At 35.3% G+C, this 24609-nt stretch overlaps 1 protein-coding gene across 2 annotated transcripts in view; it reads left to right on the forward strand.

The window, feature by feature from the left end:
- The window catches only part of LOC126975451 (opioid-binding protein/cell adhesion molecule-like), a 123635-nt gene that overhangs the window by 53912 nt on the left and 45114 nt on the right, over positions 1-24609 (forward strand). For both annotated transcript variants that reach the window (XM_050823362.1, XM_050823360.1), the window contains one exon: positions 12683-12855. In XM_050823362.1, the coding sequence (XP_050679319.1) occupies positions 12683-12855 (173 nt within the window). The remainder of the gene's footprint in view (positions 1-12682; positions 12856-24609) is intronic.

Genomic DNA, 24609 nt, shown 5'->3' on the forward strand with positions numbered 1-24609 from the left:
GTAATCATCATTCCGAATCAAATGATTAATTGTTCATATCTTAAGAACATTTGTCAAGAATTAACGTTTTTTGAAATTTTTGACTAGCCTTGAACTTTACATTTGTACGAGATAAAGTAGACGGCACCACTGCCGCGCTGACTCCGTACAGCAAAACTTTTTAAAAAATCTCTCTCGCAAAACACGTAACGTTTCCACTCAACCTCAAACAGCGTCCAAGCCTAAGTGCTAGATTCAATGTTGTGTTAAGTCTATTGCGGACTTCTATAGGAAAAAAGACTACGCCTGTGTTTTTTTAATTTCATGCGTCGTTGTTATCATAATGGTAAAAAACCAGTCTTCAAAGTGAAACGACAAAATTATATAGGATTGATTTAAGCCTGCAAAATAATACAAGTACAAATTCCTTTATCTTATCTAAATTTTAGGTAAGTTATGGCCGCCAAAGTTATCCTACAAAATTGTAGCAAAATTACAAACTCAAGCGACGTCGCTTGCGACAGCGCTCCTAATTCATAGAATTATGAGCGCTGAAGTCCGCGTCTTCATGTCTGGTGGCATAGTTTATACGAGCCCTGAGTATTTTAATTTGAGTGCTGTTTGTGTTTCGGTTAAAAATACTAAAAATAGTTTGCATAAGTTTTATAAATTTTATGTAAAATGCTAAAGCTAAAAATCTTGATTTAATTAAGTGGAAATGAGTTTGTAGTGAAACTTTAATTATATTAACTTAAATTATATTATTGTATTAAATATTAATATCTTATATTACTCTTACTGTTTGTACACTTAATTATTTTCATACAAAATAAATTGCCAACGTACAAACATGAAACAACCGCAGCGGACACAAGCAAACATCAGTTAAAGTGTGGTTAAAGGCATCTTTAGTATGTCTTTCACGGTGATCGACGCAAGACCTATGCTACCTTGTACAATTTTATATCTAACCTGATCGTAAATATTTAGTTTGTGTTTCGTGTATCAGTTATTAAGTTTTGTATATATAGATGAGTTTCGGCTTTCCTACCTATGGCAATACTGTCCTTCCTTCTGTGTGTGCTATAGTGTAATAAATTCTATTTGGAAATTAAAAGATTGAAATCCTCAAAAAGTTTATTACCACCATTATTTTAGTTTAATGTTTCCCAAGTAGTACGCATTCCAGTTCCTTTGAATAGTAAAAGATTTATTGTGAAGAGAAGTAGGTGATAGTTAGTGAAACACCCTGCCCATTATAATGTCAGCTGCCTAGGATTCTAAGTTAGTCCCAAAATTCTATAGAGACCTTGATTGCTCTCCTCACCTTAAGATGATTAAGATGTTTATTCTCAGTTGGAGTTATTGTCAGTAGTAGAATAGAAATAAAAACGAAAAAGTGACAAAAAAACATTTTTATCATAAGTGCCATTTAATGAACTAAATGGATTGATTTTGTTTCTGAATTTGAATATTAACTACTGAGAGGGAGGAAACAGATGATTTAACTGATGTTATACAGAGTAACACAAAACTGCCGATATAATAAATATCAGTAATATTTAAACTTCTTGATTCGATATTTGAAAACTTTTACGTAGACAAGTAAGAAATAAGTTTGTTGGAAAATAAACATCCATTAGAGAATAATAAAAGTTGATAGTTTATTTTAAAATCTGGTCATTGTTTACTCAAACTTCACTCATACATGTGAGAAGTTTGAAATCTGGCGATTAATTTTCTTAATATATTTTGGGTAGACATATTATATATTCCGCCACAACTTAAGCTTGATCTTCATTATCATCAACATGATCAACATTATTAACATCAACCTCGTGTGCGTATTTGTAAGTACGCTTGGAATTTAAGGATTTCAACGTATAACGGTCACCATTCAATACTTCAACTGATTTAAACGGCCCTTTAAACTTCGGATCTAATTTCGTTTGATTACGCTCTTCATTCGCTAACAACACAAAGTCACCCACCGAAAAATTGATAATTTTAGCCTTTGTTTTGTCAAAACGAGACTTATCATAAGCCGCACACGCTTTGATATTTTCAGACGCGCTTTCGCGAATCTCTTCAATGTCATCGAAGTTAGTTTCTACGTCACTGCATATCATCGACAAAGGCCTTGCCACTTTACCTATCAAAAGCTCTAGAGGAGAAGCTTTTGTTACTCGGTTCATAGTACAATTTATCGCTAATTGAACGTCGTCTAAAGAGTCTTGCCACGATTTACTATCACTAGTCTCAACTGCGGTTAACATCGATTTTAAGACGGACATAACGCGCTCTACCTGCCCGTTAGCGCGACACGAACCCGTCGCTACGAGATGCAAGTTTATGTTCTTACTCACACAAAAATCTTGAAATTCTTTACTGGCAAAACAACGACATTCATCAACTGGTGTGATTATCCGAGTAGGGGCCCCAAAAAGAGCTACGCTTTTAGTCACCGCGTGAATACTACTTTTGGAGTCAATGTTCATCGTATGAAACAGAAGAACGTATTTTGTAAACGCGTCAATCAAAACAAAAACGTATTCTTTCTTATCGTTTTTCCCGCTAAGCTTGCCCGTTGCGTCTATGTGAACCGTGTGCCATGGAGTCGTCACCTTAGGTATTGGATGCAACTCGGACTGAACCTTTCCGGAGTGAGATTTCGCTACTTTACATGTAACGAAAAATCAAATAGCTTTTCAGTTGTCTTGTCAGCTCCGAGGTGAACGATAGAGTCGTGAAAATTATTCACTACTGACCATCTGACAGCGCGTGGTAAATAAGGTAAACATTTAGACTTCCCATTACGTTGAATTTTACGATACAGAATACCATAGGTTTTAGCTACGTTGTCGTCTAATTTATCATTCTCTAAGTCAGTGATAATTTTAGAGATTTCTACATCGCGTTGTTGTTCTGCTTGAAGCCAGTTGGGGGAAAGCTCAGTAACTTCAATTCGTTTGGACTCTACACGCGGCTCTATTATTGATTTAGAAACTGACGGTATCGGGTTTCGTGAAAAGAAATCTACGTGCGACATACACTTTCCCTCTCTGTAAACGATGTCGAAGTCAAACGACTGTAAAAAAAGCCCACCATCTATGCGCTCGGGGAATCAGCTCTTTTTTTGTTTGTGATGATTTCAAAGAATTACAATCCGTTACCACAGTAAAATTCCGACCATAGAGATACTGTCGAAAATGTTTAATAGAGTTCACCACCGCAAGGGTTTCCAGCTCGTTAGAGTGGTATTTGCTCTCTGCCAGCGATGTCCTCTTACTGAAGTAAGCTACCACACTTGAAATAAAATTGCCCCGTAACCTAAACTACTTGCATCCGTGTGGAGCTCTACCGCGAGCTCTGGGTCATAGATTTTCAACACAGGGTCGTTTGTTAAAATCGAGATGATTCTCTGACGAATGTCAGGTTTTCAATTCATGCTCAGGCTTCCAGTTTAGATCGCCTTTCAAAGAGGTCAGTCGATACAAAGGTGCCATTATTTTAGAAAAATCGCGCACGAATTGACGAAAATACGAAGCCAGTCCGATGAATTGCCTTAACTGCGTCAAAGTTTCAGGAGGTGGTAGAGACGTGAGAGCTACTATTTTTCTTTGGTTAGGTCTGATCTGACCGGACTCTACCTCGAACCCTAAGAACTCTACCTTCGTTTTAAGGAAGGAGCATTTCTTTAGGTTCAAATAGAACCCAGCTTTCGTCAGAGCTTCCAACACAGCATTAAGTCGCTCTAGGCCTGATTCTACATCGGGAGAGACAATTAAAGTGTCATCAACGTACCCTATAATGTAATCATGGGCAAGATCACCTAGTGCTTTCATGATAGCCCGTCGAAAAACTGATATCGCATTCCTAAAGCCAAAAGGCATGGTCAGAAACTCATATTGACCTTCGTTAGTTATGAAAGCAGTACACTCTATGGACTCCTCATTTACCGGAATTAAATGAAAGCCACTTGCGCAGTCTAATTTGGAGAAGTATTTAGCACCGTGAAGCCGTGAGATTTGATCGGAGATCAAAGGAAGTGGATAACGATAAGGAACAGTGTTACTGTTAAGTTCGCGGTAATCAATACACATACGGTTTGAACCATCGTGCTTTTTGACAAGTAAAGCTGGGCTTGCAAAAGGGGAGCAGCTAGGTCTGATAATATTCGCACCTAGAAGGTATTTTACGCGGTCACGAATAACACTACGTTCGTCAGCCGACATCCTATAAGGTCGACGCTGTACCGTGCGAGTGCTATTTATCAACCTAATTTTAAGCTCACCTGTATTTACACGAGTCGTAGGCAGACCTGTGATAAAAAAATTAGAGAACCGATCTAACGTTTGCAAAAGTCTCGACTTGTCACTACCTACTACATCCGTCTCAATAGCGGTTAAATCTGGTTTACGCGCGTTATCGTTAGTCACTGAATTGACAGAAACAACTTTGGACAAACGAAAATTCGTAGCCGTCATGTTCATAGCAAAACCCTGATTTAAAATCTCGCGCCCTATCATGACGTCACTCTGTAGGTAATTATCGGGCAAAATGTGCAACAAAACTTCGAGATGGTGATCGTTAATTTCTACACAAGACAAAATCTGTTCTGTACTGAACACTCGCGCTTGACCAATACCAGTTATAGCAACAACATTAGTAAAACGCTTGCCACTAAATTTGGCTGAAAAACTTTCTTTGACTAACGAGCATTCAGCACCCGAATCATGAGTAAAGCAAATCAGTGCACCTTTATGTTGTAACGTGCCCGACGGTGGTTGCACGACGCAGACATCTACGCGTCGCTCGCCTCGTGACGCGCCGCCGCCGCCGCCGCCGCCGCCGGTACACTGAAGGGCGATGTGGCCCAGTTTGCCACATTTGAAACACACTAAAGGCCTTAGTGTAGGCTGCTGCATCACTGGGCTTGACGTTTTTGATGTTATAGTTCGTCCTTTTATGTCGATAGTCTTGCTTGTACATTCTGCTCGCTTATGGCCGGTTTTTCCACAATTGAAGCACTTCAGAGTGGTCAGCTTCGCTCGTTTAAAATCGAGTGCATTTGATGAGTCGCCGCTGGTATTTATCTTGCGTTTCAATTGCGAGAATGCGTTTAGTTCTAATTGTAATTTTTCTCGCGAAACAATGTTAGCAGTAAACGCCAAACGTTGAAGTCTCGGGTCAAATTGCGATATATGAGCCAGTACAGTAGCTACCGCGATTTCTTCTTTGTTAACATCTTTCCAACGATTCGTCAAAGAGGCTATTAATCGACTTGCATACGCTGGTAGCGATTCTTTTTCACTTGGTTTTTGTTCATTTAATTTAATGAGGGTACCTGCCAATGTTTCCGTCGAAATAAATCTGTCGGTGAAAAGTACCTTGAATTCGGTCCACGTCATTCCTTCGTATGCAATTTGAGATAGCCACGTGGATGCTTCACCTTTGAGCGCCTTGCTGACGGCTAGCACGAGCTGACAGCCACTTGGTGGATTTTCGGAGAAAGACAATTCAGCTGTTGCGCACCACGATCTTGCATCCGTATCTTGCTTGTCAGGGTCGAATGTGGGTAGATTGTCACGGAAGACAGGTTTCGGCGCTTGCAGGGCGTCGATCAGCGCTCGCATGTTTTGGTTTTGTTGTTCGAACATGGCACGCCAAATACTCGCTTCGTTATTTTTTTCATTTTGCACCAACATTGATCCCACTTCTGATAACGGCGGAAGAGGGTCACCGTCCTTAGCAGGGTCCATAGTCCTAGACTCCTAGCAGTGGGTGTCGATGGGTAAAGTCAGTGCACGGAACAAACTTATTCACACAATCAAATTATAATGTAGAATCACTTTAAATAAACACACTATGGGATAAATGGAACGCGCGATGGTTCAAGTTCGACCGCTCTGGCCGACCGCTGCACAAGAAGTCAAGTGCGCTCCTCTCGGCCGGGGGAACGTTGACTCCATTGAACGCCAACAGATGGCGCTGGCGTTCCGTGTTACGACAGATGGCGCTGGCATTTCGTGTAACGACACGACAGATGGCGCTGGCGTTCCGTGTTACGACATATAGATACATGTTTCATGGTTTCTAGGAAAAAAAAAAAATACACAATATATATGAGACAAACACTATAATATTATATCAATATGAACAAAGCGCGTGGCGCCCATGCACGTCTTAAGCCGCTGCGCATTACCGACGCCAATTTCAACCGGCTCGTGTTACAATTAAATTTATTGCTTTTGAAGGGTTTCGGCTTATTTATAAAAATGAACGTCAATGCTTTTGTTATTAAATAAGCTAGCGCTTTGTTAGATTATATAAACAATAGATAAATTTCTTAAAGATAAAAAAAAATTGTTAAAAAAAAAACTTCGCAGTGAGATATGTAATAAAAAAACGTATAAACTCATCCACCGATCCACTATTTTATCAATACGTTATTTTTTTCAAGTTATAATCTATAGGAAGCAATAAGACCTAAGCAAAACTGTTTTTTTTTACATTAATGACATTAAGGGACGAGACGAGCAGGACGTTCAGTTGATGCTAATTGATACGCCCTGCCCATTACAAAAAATTTCCGCGTAGTATTCTTGAAAAATCCAAAATTTCTGAGCGTCACTACAATAATTGCGCTCGTGACCTTGAGACATAAGAAACAAAGTCTCATTTTCCCAATAATTTCACTAGCTACGGCGCCCTTCAGACCGAAACAGTAATGCTTCTACATAACTGCTTCACAGCAGAAATAGGCGCCGTTGTGGTATCTTTAATTTAGCCCACATCCTGTGCAAAGGAGCCGCCCACTGTGTTTATGAGTAATATCAGTCGGCGACCCAGTGCTCTGTGAACGGCTTGATCACTTGGCCTTGCCTAGAGACGTCGCTTCATTGCTTGTCTTCTACCGCATTTATCACGGGGACTGTTCCGAAGAGCTGTTTAACCTGATTCCTGCCGCCGAATTCCCCCTTCGCACGATACGCCATAAATTAGGATATCATCGCCAGCATCTAGATGTGTGGCGGGCCTCCACAGTACGGTTTTCAAGGAGCTTTCTTCCTCGTACTACTAAGCTGTGGAATGAGCTTCCTTGTGCGGTGTTTCCGGGACGATAAGACATGGGTACCTTCAAAAAAAGCGTGTACACCTTCCTTAGAGGCCGGCAACGCTCTTGTGATTCCTATGTTGTTGCAAGAGAATATGGGCGGCGGTGATCACTTTACACCAGGTGACCCGTACGCTCGTTTGTCCTCCTATTCGTCAAAAAATATCACAACATCAATAGTATCTTCCTATTTTTTAACCTGCGACTTCATCACGCTCTCTCAGAATGACTTTTATATATTGCCACAATTTATGAAAAATAAGAATTATCTGAAATTTTGTTTAAATGTTCTATAAGATAAATGAACTTTGTGTTATTATTCTTACCTCTACCCAATAAAGTATTAGACTATTTCATGGTAAATTTACTTAAATATCAAAGGGTGAATACGCTTCGGAGTCATAAACACGCACTCAGTAAATACTTTGAAGTCACGAAAGTTTTACACAATGATGAAACTTAATTCATTAACAGAACATGAAAGTGAATGTTTCGTAAGTTTCTATTATTATCAATTAGTTGATCTTACCTTTGAATGGGGCTGGTAGTTATTCATTAAACTTTGAATTTAATCGAGTTATTTGTCGATAATTTTGTCATATATAGACGATAGATAGATATAAACTAATAAGACTGATAACATGAACTTATATTATATTACAGGATATATACCCGACTTGGCCATCACTGCCGAAGGGCAGTAATGAAAAAACCAACCTGTATACATATGTATTTACAACAGCTTCAATGACGTAATAAGCCTAAAGTACGCAGAATGTTAGAGCCGATCAATTCTTGAAATAATTTTAATGTAAAGTTGCTTAGAAATTTAAGCCTGGGGTTGGGCCTTTAATACCTAATGTAATCACTATATATTATAAAACATAGTCCTCCGCCACGTCTGTCTATCTGTCTGTTCGTAATAAACTTAAAAGCTACTGCACAGATTCGCATGCTGTTTTTACCACTGGATAGCCTGGTTTTTGAGGAAGGTTTAAGTAAGTAACTTGTTGAAGTTACTTACTTAAACCTTCAAGTTATTTTACAAGTTTTAGTCTATCTCTGTACAAAATTTTATCGAAATCGGTTCAGTGGCTTAGGCGTGAAAGCGTAACAAACTAACATTCACGTTTATAATATTGGTCGTTATAATAATAGTAGGAATATCGTTAATAGCTTACAAGTTATTTTTAAATCCTCTTTGGCAATTTTTACAAAAAAAAATATAGATGTTGCATTTGTGGCATCTATATGTTAGTCCTAAAAGATAAAATCCATGTTCTCGTGAAAAAATACGATCAAGATATATTCCTCAACGATCAAACATTTCCTGTAAGCTTCAAGCTAGCCATTTTGTCGTCGTAAAATCCTGCAGGACGTATATCAGTCAGAGGTCGGATTACAACAAGACCAGGGAAACAGGAAAAACACAAATATTCTTAAGATTGAACGTTGAATTCCTATTATTTGATTGTGACCATGTCGTGAAGACCTTTTTTGCAGCCGTGGTGAAAGGCATTTATTTTATCAAAATTTATTCCATTCGGCTACTTTTTGACGTATATCGCGGCTACTTCGGAACGAATGGCACACAGAGAGAGAAGAACAAACGGCACAAGAAACATAGAATTTATAAAATAACAATTACAATTTATACAACATTGTACTGTGTGATGTAAATAATGTGTTGCTATGAAATATTCCAGGCCATCCGATTGCTTAGATATTCCGCTTTAGAGCGGTAAGATTAACTTTTAAGACTTTTTTTTGTATAAACTATAAATTTGTGTATAGGTAACGCCGAAATCATCGCATGTGATGATTATTAAGGACAATGAACTGACGATTTCAAACTGTTTTAATATTATAATGAATGAGTTTGATGAAATGGACAAATATAAAGATAATGCTTATAATATACTTGAAAGTTGAACAAAAATATACTACCTAATTATTATCTTAAATCAATTCATTTTGTATCCCATAAATTTTAAAATGTATCTTGGTAAAATCAATTATATTACATTTTAGTTCTAATGTAATGGGTACATGGTATTGTGTAAATTATGTTATAAAAATAAAATAAATATGTTTATATATGTGGGGGCAAAAAGGCAAGGGGCTCATGTGATGAGATTTGGTGGGGTAACTGCCCATGGACATCCGCCCTATAAGCTGGGAGCATGCTCTAAGCTAAGTTCCTTAAGTCGTATCGGTTAGAGAAAACTGCAGCCGGTTATTGATTCCACAAAGTGGCCGTATTAGGCAAGGATTTCTTCACAAAAAGCACGGTTTCAAAATCCCAGACGTGATCATGATGCCGGTGGTATTTCGCATTTTGATATAATATTGCGTGGTGAAGTTCACCAGTGGGAGGTTCCTTTGCACAGGATGCCGGCTAGATTATGGGTACCACAACGGCGCCTTTTTCTGCCGTGAAGCAGTAATGTGTTTCGGTCTAAAGGGCGCCGCGGCCGTAGCTAGTGTAATGGGAAATGGGAAATGAGACTCAATATCTTATGTCTCAAGGTGACGAGCGCAATTGTAGTGCCGCTCAGACTTTTTGAGTTTTCAAGAATACTGAGCGGTACTGCATTGTAATAGGCAGGGTGTATAAATAAGCATCAACTGAACGTCTTGCTCGTCTCGTCCCTTATTTTCTTTAAAACAATGCTCCCAGTGATATATGTATTTTCTTGGATAGTCTAATATTATCTTTTATCATTATAATTTTTGAATAAAGTTACCTTCCAAGGATGAAAAACAATAACATATTGCACTACATTTGGTACCGATGTAATGAAGCCACATCAGTTCGTAAAGAGGCTTTGATATGGATAGATGAACTGATTAGAAACTCCCAGCTTATATTTTAAATCATATAAGAATTTAATACAATCTTATACAATTTTAGGCTTGTGCAAAACAAGACAAGAACCACGTATCTTCAATATAATCTACTATACTATAGGCATTTAAAAAGGTATAATAACATTACGAGATTTATTTTAAGAGAATTTCACCTCAATGAAACCTCATAAAACCTAACTTTGAAACTTATTCGCATTATACTCAGTCTTCATTTAACAAAATAAGTATACGATTCGTTTTAATATCCGTGGAGCCCTTAACAAGATTGGGGACAGCTACATTCTAATTAAAGTGTTTTCATTAAGAATTAGCTTTCGTAAAATAAATTGAGAAATAGGATTTTTTTTTTTAATATAAGCTAAAACATATTTTTAATAAGACGATTTATTTATATTTAAGAAATAAGGTTGTTTTGATGTTAGGAGGATAAATGAGCGTACGGGTTGTGCGATGGAGCGAGTGTTCACACCAGAGGAATCACAGAAAGTTTGCCGTCCTTTAAGGATATCTAGGGTGCTAGATTATAGGTACCACAACAGCGCCTATTTCAGCCGTGAAGCAGTAATGTGTAAGCATTTCTGTGTTTCGGTCTGAAGGGCGCCGTAGCTAGTGAAATTATAGGGCAAATGAGACTTAACATCTTCTGTATCAAGGTGACGAGCGCAGTTGTGGTGCCGCTCAGAATTTTTGGATTTCTCAAGAATCCTGAGCACCACTACACTGTAATGGGCAGGGCGTACCAATTACCATCAGCTGAACGTCCTGCTCGTCTCGTCCCTTATTGTCATAAAAATACCTACCTGATACAGTCACCCTTTTTTTGTAAGTTTCTAAATGACGACCTGTACAGCCGAGTGATTAGCGATCCTACCTACTAAGCTTGAGGTCCCGGGTTCGAATCCCGGTAGGTGCAAGCATTTATATGATGAATATAGATATTTGTTTCCGAGTCATGGATGTTTATATGTATTTCTGTATGTTTATATATATCGTTGTCTTGCAACCCATAACACAGGCTATGTATATTATGCTTAATTTGGGGCAAGATGATTTGTGTAAAAAGTGTGTCAATATTATTATAAAATTAATTACTTGAAAAACGGAAAGCAGAAGTTTACAGAATGGTCGCAGATACTTCTATCTGTTAAGATAATAATTATATATAGATTCCTTTTTCTTTTAAGATTATTTCGACTCTTCTGGTGATACTCAAAAAGTATTTTATTGTCACCGGCCTTGAGTGAAGTTGTATGTATTTTTTAATGCTGACTCATATTCATCATCACTCATCAAACAATTTAAAAAAAAAATTTTGGCGTGGACCACCATTAACATTTAGGGGGATGCAAAATAAATGTATTCCGATTCTCAGACCTACCCAATATGCACTCAAAATTTCATTAGAATCGGTCAAGCCGTTTTGAAGGAGTTTAACTATATACACCGCGACATGAGAATTTTATATATTAGATGGTATATTTTGGGCGGATTGATCTTGATATTATTCAGTTTTGTGAAAGCACACACATTAGTGGATAAATGTATTATCTACTGTGTAAAAACTTAAGCCAAAATAAACCAGACTTACAATTGTGTACATTAAGCCAAAATACACATATCTAAAAGACCGGCAACGCTCTTGTGATTCCTCTGGTGTTGCATGAGAATGTGGGCAGCGGTGATCACTTAATATCAGGTCACCCGTTCGCTCGTTCCTCCTCTTCAATATTTAATAATAAATCAAATCAAATCAAAATCACTTTATTCATGTAGGTCACGGAAATGACACTTATGAATGTCAAAAAAATATTTTTCTTATTAAATCTACCGCTACTTCGTAAAGGGTTGAGCTAATGAGAAGTAGCAAGAAGCTCATTGCAGAAATAGTTTAAAATGAATAACTAATTAGAATTTTTATATCGTTCTAACTTTCTCAGGAGGTAAAAAATAAACTAAATTTAAGCTTTTATTTATTTAATACCTGGCAATTTTTGAATACCAAAGAGAAATTTTAATGCAACAATACAAATAATAGTTAAAAAAAAACACGCTTTTATAAATAAGCCAAACTAAAAAGCATGTATTTTAATTTTTTTTAACTACAATTTATTGACACTTAACTACTAAGTGGGCGAGAACTTTTCTCACTTTGATTAATTACAATTAATGATGCCGAGGAGAAGATGACCTGACTTAGGTCATCGCAGTCAATCAAACGTGCGAAGAGCTACCTCACGTGCTAACCGCAATGAGGACCTCTGGTCTCTCTTTAGAGATAGATCAAGAAAATTGTCGTATTGCTATGTCAGAATTGCGTTCTTAGTGAATGACAATGAAGTACATAGGCTTAGAATGCAACGAGTGCGTGCAAATTAAACAGTCATAATATTGTCATTGGAGCTGACAAATCACCTGCCGGTGAACACACAAGGAGGTTTAAGTCACCCACCATAGACGAAGTGGCTGTTGTCATTGTGGGAGAAAATTGACAAAACGGACATATTTTCTATGATAACTATCTATTCACGCACATTTTGACAGTTCTGCTTCTGTAAAGCACTTTCATTTTAACAACACGGAGCAAATCCTATGAAATAATTTTTGATATTATGATATACTATCGACAAATTCATAAAGGACATTATTTTATTTATTATATACAGAACAACGTCTAGGGTCGGCTAGTACTTAATTAAATATATTTATTTGTTTCAGTGGTGAAAAGTAACATGCGTTATCAGACTACTTCACCTTTGAGTCGTGTGGGACCCACGGCGGCCGTGAGAGACGCGGAGCCTAACTTCGATGGGCCCATTGAAAACGTAACTGTCGCCTTAGGCAGGGAAGCCATACTCACATGTTCTGTTTCGGATATTGGTGATTATAAGGTAAGCTGATTTAATATAAATATCTAATAGTGCTTCTTACATATACATATAACTAGCTGTTCCCGCCCGCTTCACTGGGCGAATTTTAAAAGGAAGAAACGTTAGAAATAAGTAGCCATAAACCATCTAAGATAAATTTTGCATCGAAAGGTGGTAGTTTCATGTCAATGCGATCAGTGGTTTAGGCGTGACTGAGCCTCAAACAAAGACCGTTTTCATTATATATATAGATTACAATTCTGCTATGAAATTCCGCTAACATTACCTAAACCTTTAAAAAAGTCAATGGAGGTCCATTTTCGGTAGTCCTCACATACATCCCTATCATTTCCATTAAAATTTCGAAGAAAAATCTCTGTCTTTTGTTAATCGTAATATGGGTCCTTAGTAGAATATGCCTTTTATTGTGTAGAAACCCCCTGGGCCGTCACCCCATAGGGGTTAGCAAAATACGCCTTAGTCATCCTTATCTATTTCCATCATCAATTAGCCTTAAAATATTATCTCTTTTACAACGTGCAATACATTATAAGTTTTCACTATGAATGCCTCAAATCCATCACTGTCAGTGGGATCGGTTTTAAAAATAAAATATTTTTTTATTTGTTGATTGAGTTAATCATCGCGCAATGAAAAGTATACTGCAAGTTGACAAGAACTTTTATAATTTAATTGCATTTTGTGCCCTTAATCTCTGTAATACTTCATTACTCGAAATTAATATCATAATTATTACCACCAATTCAATGAGTTTCATCATCCAATAACATTTATAATTTATAATATACCTTGGTAAATTTTGCTTTGAATGAACGTTCGCTCGACTCGAGCTACCTTGAATAGTGTCAGAGCTCAATCTCATTCAGTTCTCAATTCAAAAATTTTTTTTTTCATTATTCATAACCCTAGCATATTAAATATGTGTGTAAAATGTAACGTAATGGATGGGTACCAAAGTAATTAATAGATTTTAGACATGACTCTATAAAATAAAAATGTATTTTTTTTAATGAAAATAAGGGCGAGACGAGCAGGTCGTTCAGCTGATGGTAATTGATACGCCCTGCTCATTAAAATTCAGTGCCGCTCAAGATTATTAAGAACCCGAAAATTCTGAGCGCCACTACAACTGCCCTCGTCACCTTGACACATAAGATGTCAATTCTCATTGCCCAGTAATTTCACTAGCTACGGCGCCCTTCAGACCGAAACAAAGTAATGCGCCGTAGCTAGCACCCATAATCTAGCCTGCATCCGGTACAAAGGAGCCTCCCACTGGTATATCTGCCATTTTTATGAGATGATCCTAAAGGCCAACTCTCTATAGTCTATACAAATGAAAAAAGGACAATGTTCTAAGATAATATTACTATAATGTTTAGCTTTTGTATGACTGTGAATATTATTTTCTAAAATAGGCTATACAAAACTACGTAATATTTTATTTCAATTCTGTACTTGCCTACGTCATAGTTCCAATCTACATAATGTGTCTTGCGTTACTTTGTTCCGGGGAAATTCAATTCGACGTAGAAATTTCAATTGTAACATGGAACAAACTGGATTAGAAAAAGTCCAATTTCAACTTCGTATAACGCCTTGTTATTTGAGAATACAATCGTTATACAGATCTAATATATATATAGTAAGTAGATCCAAATAGCACAGTTTGAATTTCAGTGTAAGTTTAAAAGTTAACTATTTGTTTTTTTTTTTAAGAGTTAACCCTCACTTCTGGGATTAAATACAAATTAAATTTGTTAACAAAATTTATGAACGATGTGGGACTCGAACCACAACCTCTCGGCTTTTGTCCGAGCGCTCATCCACTAAACCAACCATTCGAGTGACGTATCGTTCATAAATCTTGGTATGTCTTATCAAACTCAGAGCCGGAGGTGTTCAATCAATCAGTCAATTGTTGAATAAGGTACGTACAGATGGATAATACATAATGAAAATGCTATTAACAATATTTAATTCCAATATTCTATGAATATTCACAAAAGGTCGAGAAAACATATAGACTAGAAGCCGGCATAGTAATTTTGCTGCTTATAAAAGGTCCACGAATATATGAAATATACTTCATTTTGTAGTAGTAGTAAATATTTACTTATTATAAAGCATAGGTTTGACTTTTGTACCGAGGGTACCATACAACCTTACCTGATTCCTGCCGCCGAATCCCACCTTCGCACGACACGCCACAAGTTAGGATATCATCCCCACCATCTGGATGTGTGGCGGCCCTCCACAGTGCGGTTTTCAAGAAGCGCTCTTCCATGTAGTACAAAGCTGTGGAATGAGCTTCCTTGTACGATGTTTCCGGGACGATACGACATGGGTACCTTCAAAAAAAGCGCGTACACCTTCCTTAAAGGCCGGCAACGCTCTTGTGATTCCTCTGGTATTGCAAGAGAATGGAGGCGGCGGTGATCACTTAACACCAGGTGACCCGTACGCTCGTTTGTCCTTCTATTCCATAAAAAAAAATACAGGGTAAATATCAATACAGCGGCTGCTTCGATATACACGTAAATGTAATTAATTATAGAACAAATATAAACTTTGCCATTAAAATTATTTAGGCACCTAAAAACCTAGTTTCATGCTCCAGTAATCTTAATTTTCCAACACACATATTTTCAGATAAATTTGTTTTAATTGTGTTGTAAAGTAGTTAATTGTCAAATTTAATTATTCGAGCACGTTTAATATTGGCAAGTACAGTTAAAATATTAATTATGAACGATTTTGATACGGATTTAATTAAACTTTCAAACACACAATATGGTTTCACTTATGAAATACTTTTCCGTAAGAAAACTAGTGCCTGTGTAAAATAGATTTAAAGGAATTTTTGTAGCGCTTAGATAATCGGGGCTTATTGAAACTGAAATGATGGAGGGTTATTCAATGATTTGTGCTAGAGCGCAAAAAAAGAATGCTGGGAGAGTTTCTTGCGCTGCTTCTTCTCTCTCAGAGCGCCATTTGTTTCCAGTGCGGTAGTAGTATCTAGTAGTTATTAGAAATGACATCAAAAATAATTCTAAAGGAATCAATTTTGAGAAAATAAATGCATTTTATGCCTTTTAGACATAGATAATTTATATGTCCACATAGAGTCTCCGATAAAAATAGGTCAGGAATATTAGTTTAGTGCGCGTGATAAGTTATAGCGCATATTAGATTCATGATTTGTATGACATTTTGTGTTAGTGTTCAGGATTCTTGAAAGACCCAAAACTTCTAAGCTGCACTACAACTGCGCTCGTCTACTTGAGACATAAGATGTTAAGTCTCATTTTCCCAATAATTTCACTAGCCGGCGACCTTCAGACCGAAACACAATAATACATTACTGCTTCACGGTAGAAATAGGCGCCGTTGTGGTACCCATAATCTAGCCGGCATCCCGTGCAAAGGAGCCTTGCACTGGTGGCAAGATAATGTAGGCGGCGGTGATCACTTAACATCACGTAACACGTACGCTTGTTTGTCCTCGGCTTCCATAGAAAAAATACACAACAGAAAACTTTCAATTCCTATATACTAAATATTATAGTCTTAATATGTGCAAAGTAATCCATTTTTTGGGCTTAAGAACACCTTAAAGTGTTATAAAACACGTTTATTCCCTTTATTAAAGTTTGTCTTCGGGAATAATTCCAAGACTTTGTCAAGGAAAACTTGCCATGGACTTGATAACTTAAGCTTATACTCGTATCATGTTTAAGAGTCAACATTTACGACGCTTTAAGCTGTAAAGTTATTAAGTTCTGCAGTAGATTAATTATGGCTTGGGTTCCTTCAATAATCTATCTATATATATAAAAATGAATTGCTGTTCGTTAGTCTCGCTAAAACTCGAGAACGGCTAATTTTGGTCAGGAATTATTTGTGGAAGTCCAGAGAAGGTTTAAAAGCTGAATAAATAGGAAAATGCTGCTAAATTAAATAAAAACAACAAATTTGTTTTTCCTTTGATGTGTTCATACATAATTTCTATGAGAGAGTTTATTGACGCACGGTTTGACAGTTCTGCTGTGAAACAATTTCATTACGACAGCAGGGTGCATATTTTACGAAGTAATTTTTGATGTTATGATATATTATTGACAAATTCATATAAAAATATTGTTTTATTTATTATATACAGAACAACGTCTGTCGGGTCAACTAGTAATAATAATAAAGTTTGGTAACGTCAAAAGTTGTGTTGCCATATAAAGTATTTAAAAAAATATAAATAATAGATAACGACCGATTCTCAGACCTATCAAATAATATTTATATATAGATATCGTACTACAATAATTATTAAATTCAATTGCCATCTTGCAACCGTACTGCCGATCTGTTGATGGAACAGAATAATAATATAAAATTTGCTATACAAAAATAGGTGTTGATCGTAAATGGTGAAAATTTGTTGTGTGTATTTTTTTTAAATAAAAATTATTGTAAAAAAATTTAAAAATATATTTACGGGTGGGTCACCTTATCATTTAGGGGTAGGAAAATAGATGTTGGCCGATTTGGTTGTTTGTTGGTTCTCAGACCTACTCAATATGCACACCCAATTTCATACAAATAGGTTTGGCCGTTTCGGAGGAGTTTGGTAACCAACACCGCGACACGAGAATTTAATATACAAATAAAAATTAATATAATGAATATGAGATGATTTTCATTATCAAAACACATCAATGCATGTGCAAACAGACTATACAAAATTTTTAATTGAAATTTGTTTTTGAGACGGTATGACTTGGATTTTACGAAATGAAAATAGACAAGCATAATTGTATTTATATGGCTTATAGGTTGTGAAATAAAGACATAAACTGCATTTCAATATAGTTTCCCAATCCTTCGTCTCTTCTTTGTGCTGTTCTTGTTTATGGTTCGTAGGGTCCTCACTGATCCTTCGTATATGGGCGAGGCTAAACTTCACTATATATAATATATTTTTATGTCAATGCTTTAGGCGCAAGGACCATTTTATTTTATGGGCACTCAATGAGGCTAAAATGTCGTCGTCGAGTTATCTTCTCACCCTCGGTTGGAGGCGGAATTAGGAGAACCAGGACTGAGCCCTTTACCCTTGCACTTCTTCTCTGAATACTTTGGGCGACTGGGCTTATAGGCTCTTTGCTTTTTCACTGGGATCACAACTGCTATTCTTGATGGTGATAATGAATTGGATGAATTTACTAAGATGACACCTGAGCTGTGTACCACTCGTTCGAATGAAGTCCGAATTGACTTGGATTTCGCATTATAAACCTCAAATTAATGAAGTTTACTTCTGTCATGTAGTCTCAAGCACACGTACTTTTTTATAAGTATTAGATGGTTTAAATTTTAATAACAATTTGAGTGACTTACTTATGTCTTCTTTTTTGGTAAAAGATATTTAAAATCACCCATATCGTAATGCCGTAATATGACTTGTACACTGAGAAGTTTTATTAAAAATGGAGTCTATTCTAAATAAGTGTCACTTAAAATCACTTTTTATTGAATTAATTTAAAAACTAACTACAACAAAAGCCACTTAAATTGATATTAAGTTGATATTAACGCGAGTATTACACATTTAAATAAAACAATTTTAAAGGATTAAAACGCGTGTTTTTTACATTAGATTTTTGCGTAAAAGTTACATTTTTTATTTTAGTTAACTCGACATTCCAAACAGTTTTAATCCTTTAAAAGTGTTTTATTTAAATGATATGAAGTTAGCAGTGATAAATATACTCAGTTTAAAGAGTTTTCTGTTGTATAAAATTACAGACGCTTTTCATAGCAAAAAGACTATTTATCATTCCCCTTCGAAGAACAGCTGCAATATGGCTCTCAGGCGAGACTCGCGAAACGTGGCGACCGCGATCCGGGAAGAAAACATAATTAATGATCTTTCAATGCGAGACTCCTGGAAACATTTTATCTGTTGGATTTACTCGGTTCGTGTTTTTGTGGGGGACACCGTAAATAACCCATATTTATGGAACATCCATTAAGCCATGGTGTGTGACAAACGATGTTTTTAAAGAAACCATTGATCATTTTCTGAATACAAAATTATATTATGGTACCTAAGTAAATACTGTAATAAAAAATAAAGAAAATTGGGAAGCAAACATCAAAATATGACTAGTTAAATTAAATACATTATCTACACCCATGATTTAAATCCTCTATTAAAGATTCTATAACGGTTAGCTTATTGACAACATTAATACACCTAATGTCCTAATAACCATTACATCATCCAAACGAGTGTTGTAAAGAAATTCAGTACAACATTATATCATCCGTTTTCATAATAACACTCCTTTGGATGATATTATGGCTACTAGGACTGGCTTTTTATTGTTTGCAGTAAGCGAACTGTTTCAGAATATTTTAAAGAGGATTCATATTATGGGTATAGATAAAGTTTTGTATGCAATCTATTATTACCCACATTCGTTCTTTAGTACCCCTTATTACACATCAGTTGCATAAATAAGTATTACGTATTGAGAATATATTTAAAACATTTTATATTTGAATTTTTAAAGTTAAAAATCCTGTGATTTTTTTATGCAGTTATGATTTTAATTAAGATCAAACGATGAAGTGTGAGAAATACAAATAGTGGCTCAAATCCTTTGTTATGTCGCTATATATCTGAAATCGACATCAACTCTCTAAAAATGTCCAAAAATTCAGAACAAAAAACAGAACTTTTTATGTTTGGCGTGTCTAAAAGTACCAATTTGCAATGGAACGAACCGGTAAGACGTCAGACAGTGCGGACTGTCTATTATTACCCCATCGATGCTCCGTATATTGTCTTATTTGACTTAGTCGCTCAATATATCTAAACTGTATTTATTACGCATGTGACATTTGCATATATAGGGAACAACACCTTAATTGCCATATTATTTGTTAAAGTTTAAAACATGGAGACTGATTGTCCTCCATTTCCACAAATAAAAAAGACATTATGTCCCAAAAGGAAGAATATTACGAGACAGCAATTTAGTGACAAATTTATTCGAGTAAGTGTTTTTTATTTAGCGCTGTGTATATAAGTGATTCCCTAGATTACATATCTATGTAATCTGTCAAACGCGGATTAGGGAGGATGACAAGTTTTGTTTTCGTTGAGGGAAATTGTATTTTTCCTATGAATTATGGGGGAGGAATGTTTTTCCGCCGTTGCTGATGTAAGATTCTCTCACGGGTCTCAATGCTTTTTAATCTCAATAATTTTATCCGAAATTTCGCTCTCGTATTTTTCGCATACCGTTTCTCATTCATGGCAACGGCTATTATGGAAGTCGGATAAAAAATTCACGAAGGATTATCATTAATGGATTATGTCCATTTCCAGCTTTTCATTAGAAGTAAAATATCCATCATTTATAATGGTGGATCTATATAAGATGGAACAATGAAATGAAAATAATTTAGCAGAGGTAGTGAAATAAAAATTGGTTTTACAAAAAAACAACCGACTGCAAAAACATCATACCAAAACAATAGATCATATAATATGCACTAAGATTTATTAAAATAATTGTGTATTTTTATACAATTTAATTAATTAATCTAATTCTAGTTACGATTATTGTTATTTTTGGAATCGGTCTCCTACCGGCGCGGCTCCGCTCTCGCCTCTCGCCTCCTTACATCGCACGTGCCACTCAAGCACATCTCACCTATGGCTGTGTATGTAGCTGCAACAAACCTACCTTGGCTGACACCGAATTGCAATTATTGCAACAGGACCACACGGGAAGCACCAGCTTACAAATAAGAAAAGAATTATCAAAATCAATTCACCCAGTCGAAAGTTCTGAGTTAACAAACATAAATAAAACATACCGACGAATTGAGAACCTCCTTTTTTGAAGTCGGTAAAAAAATAGGATTTTTAACGGTTCAAAAACTCTTGCAGCATTTAAGTTATAAATATAATTTCATTCTCTCATTTTGATTGCAAAACTAGTTCACTTCTGCAATCTTTGCACATCTAATACGTGTAAGCTTGTTTCAAGAGGAAAGTCAAACAATGCAAAGCGGATATTAAAGTCGATGTAAATCAAACTGCTTTCGCTTCCTTGTTAGGTACCTACTATTTTAGCTTCCATTAAGTAATGCTGTGGATTGTTATATTTTCAAAACAAAGATAAAATTTATTAATTTCTATATGTACTGTATTTTAAGGGTAGAGAGGTCGGTTTTTCACTTGATAGTTTCTGAAAATACTAGTGATACAAGTTATCTTATATATTTCAATTTTTTTTGTTTTATTAAATGATAACATTCAAATGTTAACAAAACCCTGCAAAACTGTTCGGACAGTTTGACTGCAGGAATGAGTCTATTTAAATATAAATACATATTTACATAGTTTTATAAAATTAACTTCATACTTTAAATACTTGTATTTTAAATAAAGATATTTACATTTTTCTATATAATTTAAAACTTAATACTTTAAATGCAAGAATTTTAAATATAGATATTTACATTTTTCCATATACTTAACATAATACTTAATAAATAATTATTTATATATTCAGAATATAATCATTTCATATAATGCTATCATAATAACTTTATTTATATAGTATGTGTTGATGGATGCTTGTATTCAGTAACCCTTGTTGTTTTTCACGACTGACTGACATTTTTTTTTATTTTTAAGGTTCCGTAGCCAAATGGAAAAAAACGGAATCCTTATAGATTTGTCATGTCTGTCCGTCCGTATGTCACGCTTTTTTCCGAAACTATAAGAACTATACTGTTGAAACTTGGTAACTTGATGTATTCTGTGAACCGCATCAAGATTTACTCACCAAAAAAGAAAAAAAATACAATAAATTTTTGGCGTTCCCGATACTTACAACTGAAACTCAAAAAAATTTTTTCGACAAACCCAAAACCAAAAGTCTAGGGTATATATGGGTAGGTCTTCAAAAATAATATTGAGGTCTGTTATATATTTATTTTGTAAACTGAATGGTTTGCGCGAGAGACATCCATAGTGGTAAAATGTGTCCCCCTGCAACTTCTAAAATAAGAGAATGATAAAACTAAAAATAAATATATGATGTACATTACCATTCAAACTTCCACCGAAAATTGGTTTGAACGAGACCTAGTTAGAAGTTTTTTTTTAATACGTCATCAATCTTTACAATGAACTACAAGAACTTTTATGTCACTTGCTGCTACCCTTGAGTGGCCATTCCAACTCGCACTTGTCTACTTTCTTAATTAGTAGTTATTCAAATCGTATAATCGCATGTTATAGTGAATTGGTATGTAGAAGGGGTTGGTAATTTAAACGCACATAATAAAATTGAAATATCTGTATAATACAATTTCCACTAATAATTTTAATAATAACTGACTCAATACAATTTGGGCAGCTCCTTAGAAGTAACAATAATTAATTGAACTCGAACTTAGCGCTCTAGCTTATATAGGGCACGACCGTGTACCGTGATGATGCTACCAACTGTTAGATGGCACTGCTGTAGTGCCAACTAACTTACACGAATCCAGTTAACTAAAGATCTAAATATTATATGCTATTATAGTTATTTCTAATTACAGTGGTAAATATATTAAAAAGTATTTAAATATTAACAGTAGTTAATATTTAAATAAATCTAATTATTAATTGGGATATCTTATGGCAATTCATAACGTTGGTAGCGCTTGGTACATCAAGCTGACAGTCGGCCTTCCTGAATTAAATGTAAGTGCTCATACCATTGAAAACTTAGCAGAAAAATTATTCAAGCAAAAATTTTGTAAGCGATAACTGAAAATAATCAAATGAAAATATTCAGTAAGTCCAGCATAATCCATAGTTCTTTTAGGGTTCACATTTTATGAGTCCAGAGGTATAGTTACACCGGCACCGGGTATGACCAGGGAAGAACAGGGGATATCCGAAGATATATAAGGACCGGTGATATCCGAAGGTACTTAAGGACCAAAAATGTCCTTTGTCAAATAAGAACTGGGTTTAACCGACACCTCAGACGTATTCTCAAATAATCCAAAATAGCATAACTAAATACATGTCAGAGAGAGATATTTTACATATTCTTGACCCATATTAAATTATTCTTATGTTTATTATTTAACCGAGACCTCTGTCAAATAAGTTAATTAAGTATTTTGTGAGGCGATGTATATGCTTTTATAACAATATGCCAGAAAATGTTCAAAACAAAAGTATTACGTTATTCAATAGAATTGTTAAAAACGTTTGTGTGGTTAAGGTTACTATAACATAAATGACTTTCTTAATGATACCACAGATTAGGAATGAAGCGACCGCCCTCAGGCTATTAAATAATAAGTTTAATTGTACAAAATTACTTTGTTAACATATTTTTTGATGAAAATAAAAGCCCACTGAGTTTGTTACGCCCATTCATCTCAGGCCTGAGGCTTTTATTTTGGAATAGGTGGTAGTTTTTTTTTACTTTCAATAAGTGATGTCATATCCTATATTAAATAAAAATATTTGAATTTGAAAAATTTGAATAAGCCAATACATCAGCTCTTGACATCTATCTAATTTTGATTCCCTTGAGGGAGTTGAAAGATTATACGCTTTTTGCGACGTAAGCGGTCGCATTCTTTTTTTTACGTTAAATCAGTAGTTTGACTTTTTCACAGCTACAGGAGACTGTAGACTTGAGTAGATTGTTTAAATTTCTACTAAATAATAGATACCTCCACGCGTTCCCATCGATAAATGGTCTTGACAGACAGACGGACGGACAGACTACAAAGTAATTCTATAAGGGCTCCGTTTATTTCTTTTGATGTTCGGATTGTGACATAGTAAAATAATAATCAGACAAAAAATAATTCTTAGCTAGTTTAAATAAATTTAAATTAATCAAAACGAAATATATATTAAAATACTACTCGTAATACAGTTAGTCAATTAAATATCTCAAAAGACACTAACACGACACGGCATTTTAATGACAACGTTATTCGACTAAGTGGTTTTTTTATCTAGTATCGTGTTTCGTTTCTCAAGATTACATATGTATATAAAACTAGCTAACTAGACAGACGTTGTTCTGTAGATAATAAAAAAAATACTGTTTTATAGGAGGTTGCCAATAATATTTCAAAACATCAAGAATTATTTCTGTTGTTATAATGAAATTGTTTCACAGCGGAACTGTCAAACCGTGCATCACTAAATTCTCTCATAGAAAAAATGTCCATTCAAAACAAATATTGAAAATAAAAATAATTATGGGTCCCAAATCGAAATAAAAACTATCCTATCTCTCAAGTTAGACTAAACTGCACTCCATGAATTAATCCCTATTAAAATACGTTCATTAATTTAAGAGTCCATCGCGGACAAACAACGTGTCACGTAATTTATATATATTAAGATTAATAGAGAAAATGTGATCTGTCAAACGCGGATAAGGGAGGATGACAAGTTTTGTTTTCTTTTAAGGATATTGTATTTTTCCTATGAGTTATGGGGGAGGGATGTTTTCCCTCGTTGCTGATGTAAGATTCTCTCACGGGTCTGAGCGCTTTTAAATCTAAATAACTTTATCCATCATGTAATATTTTTAGTTAAATTAGAAGACGAATAAAAAAATCATGATGAATTATCGTTACTCAATAATGTCCGTTTCTAGCTTTTCATTACAAGTTTAATATATGCTTAGTTTCTCACGACGGATT

The sequence above is a fragment of the Leptidea sinapis genome, chromosome 36, assembly GCF_905404315.1.
Source record: "Leptidea sinapis chromosome 36, ilLepSina1.1, whole genome shotgun sequence".
Classification (NCBI taxonomy): domain Eukaryota; kingdom Metazoa; phylum Arthropoda; class Insecta; order Lepidoptera; family Pieridae; genus Leptidea; species Leptidea sinapis.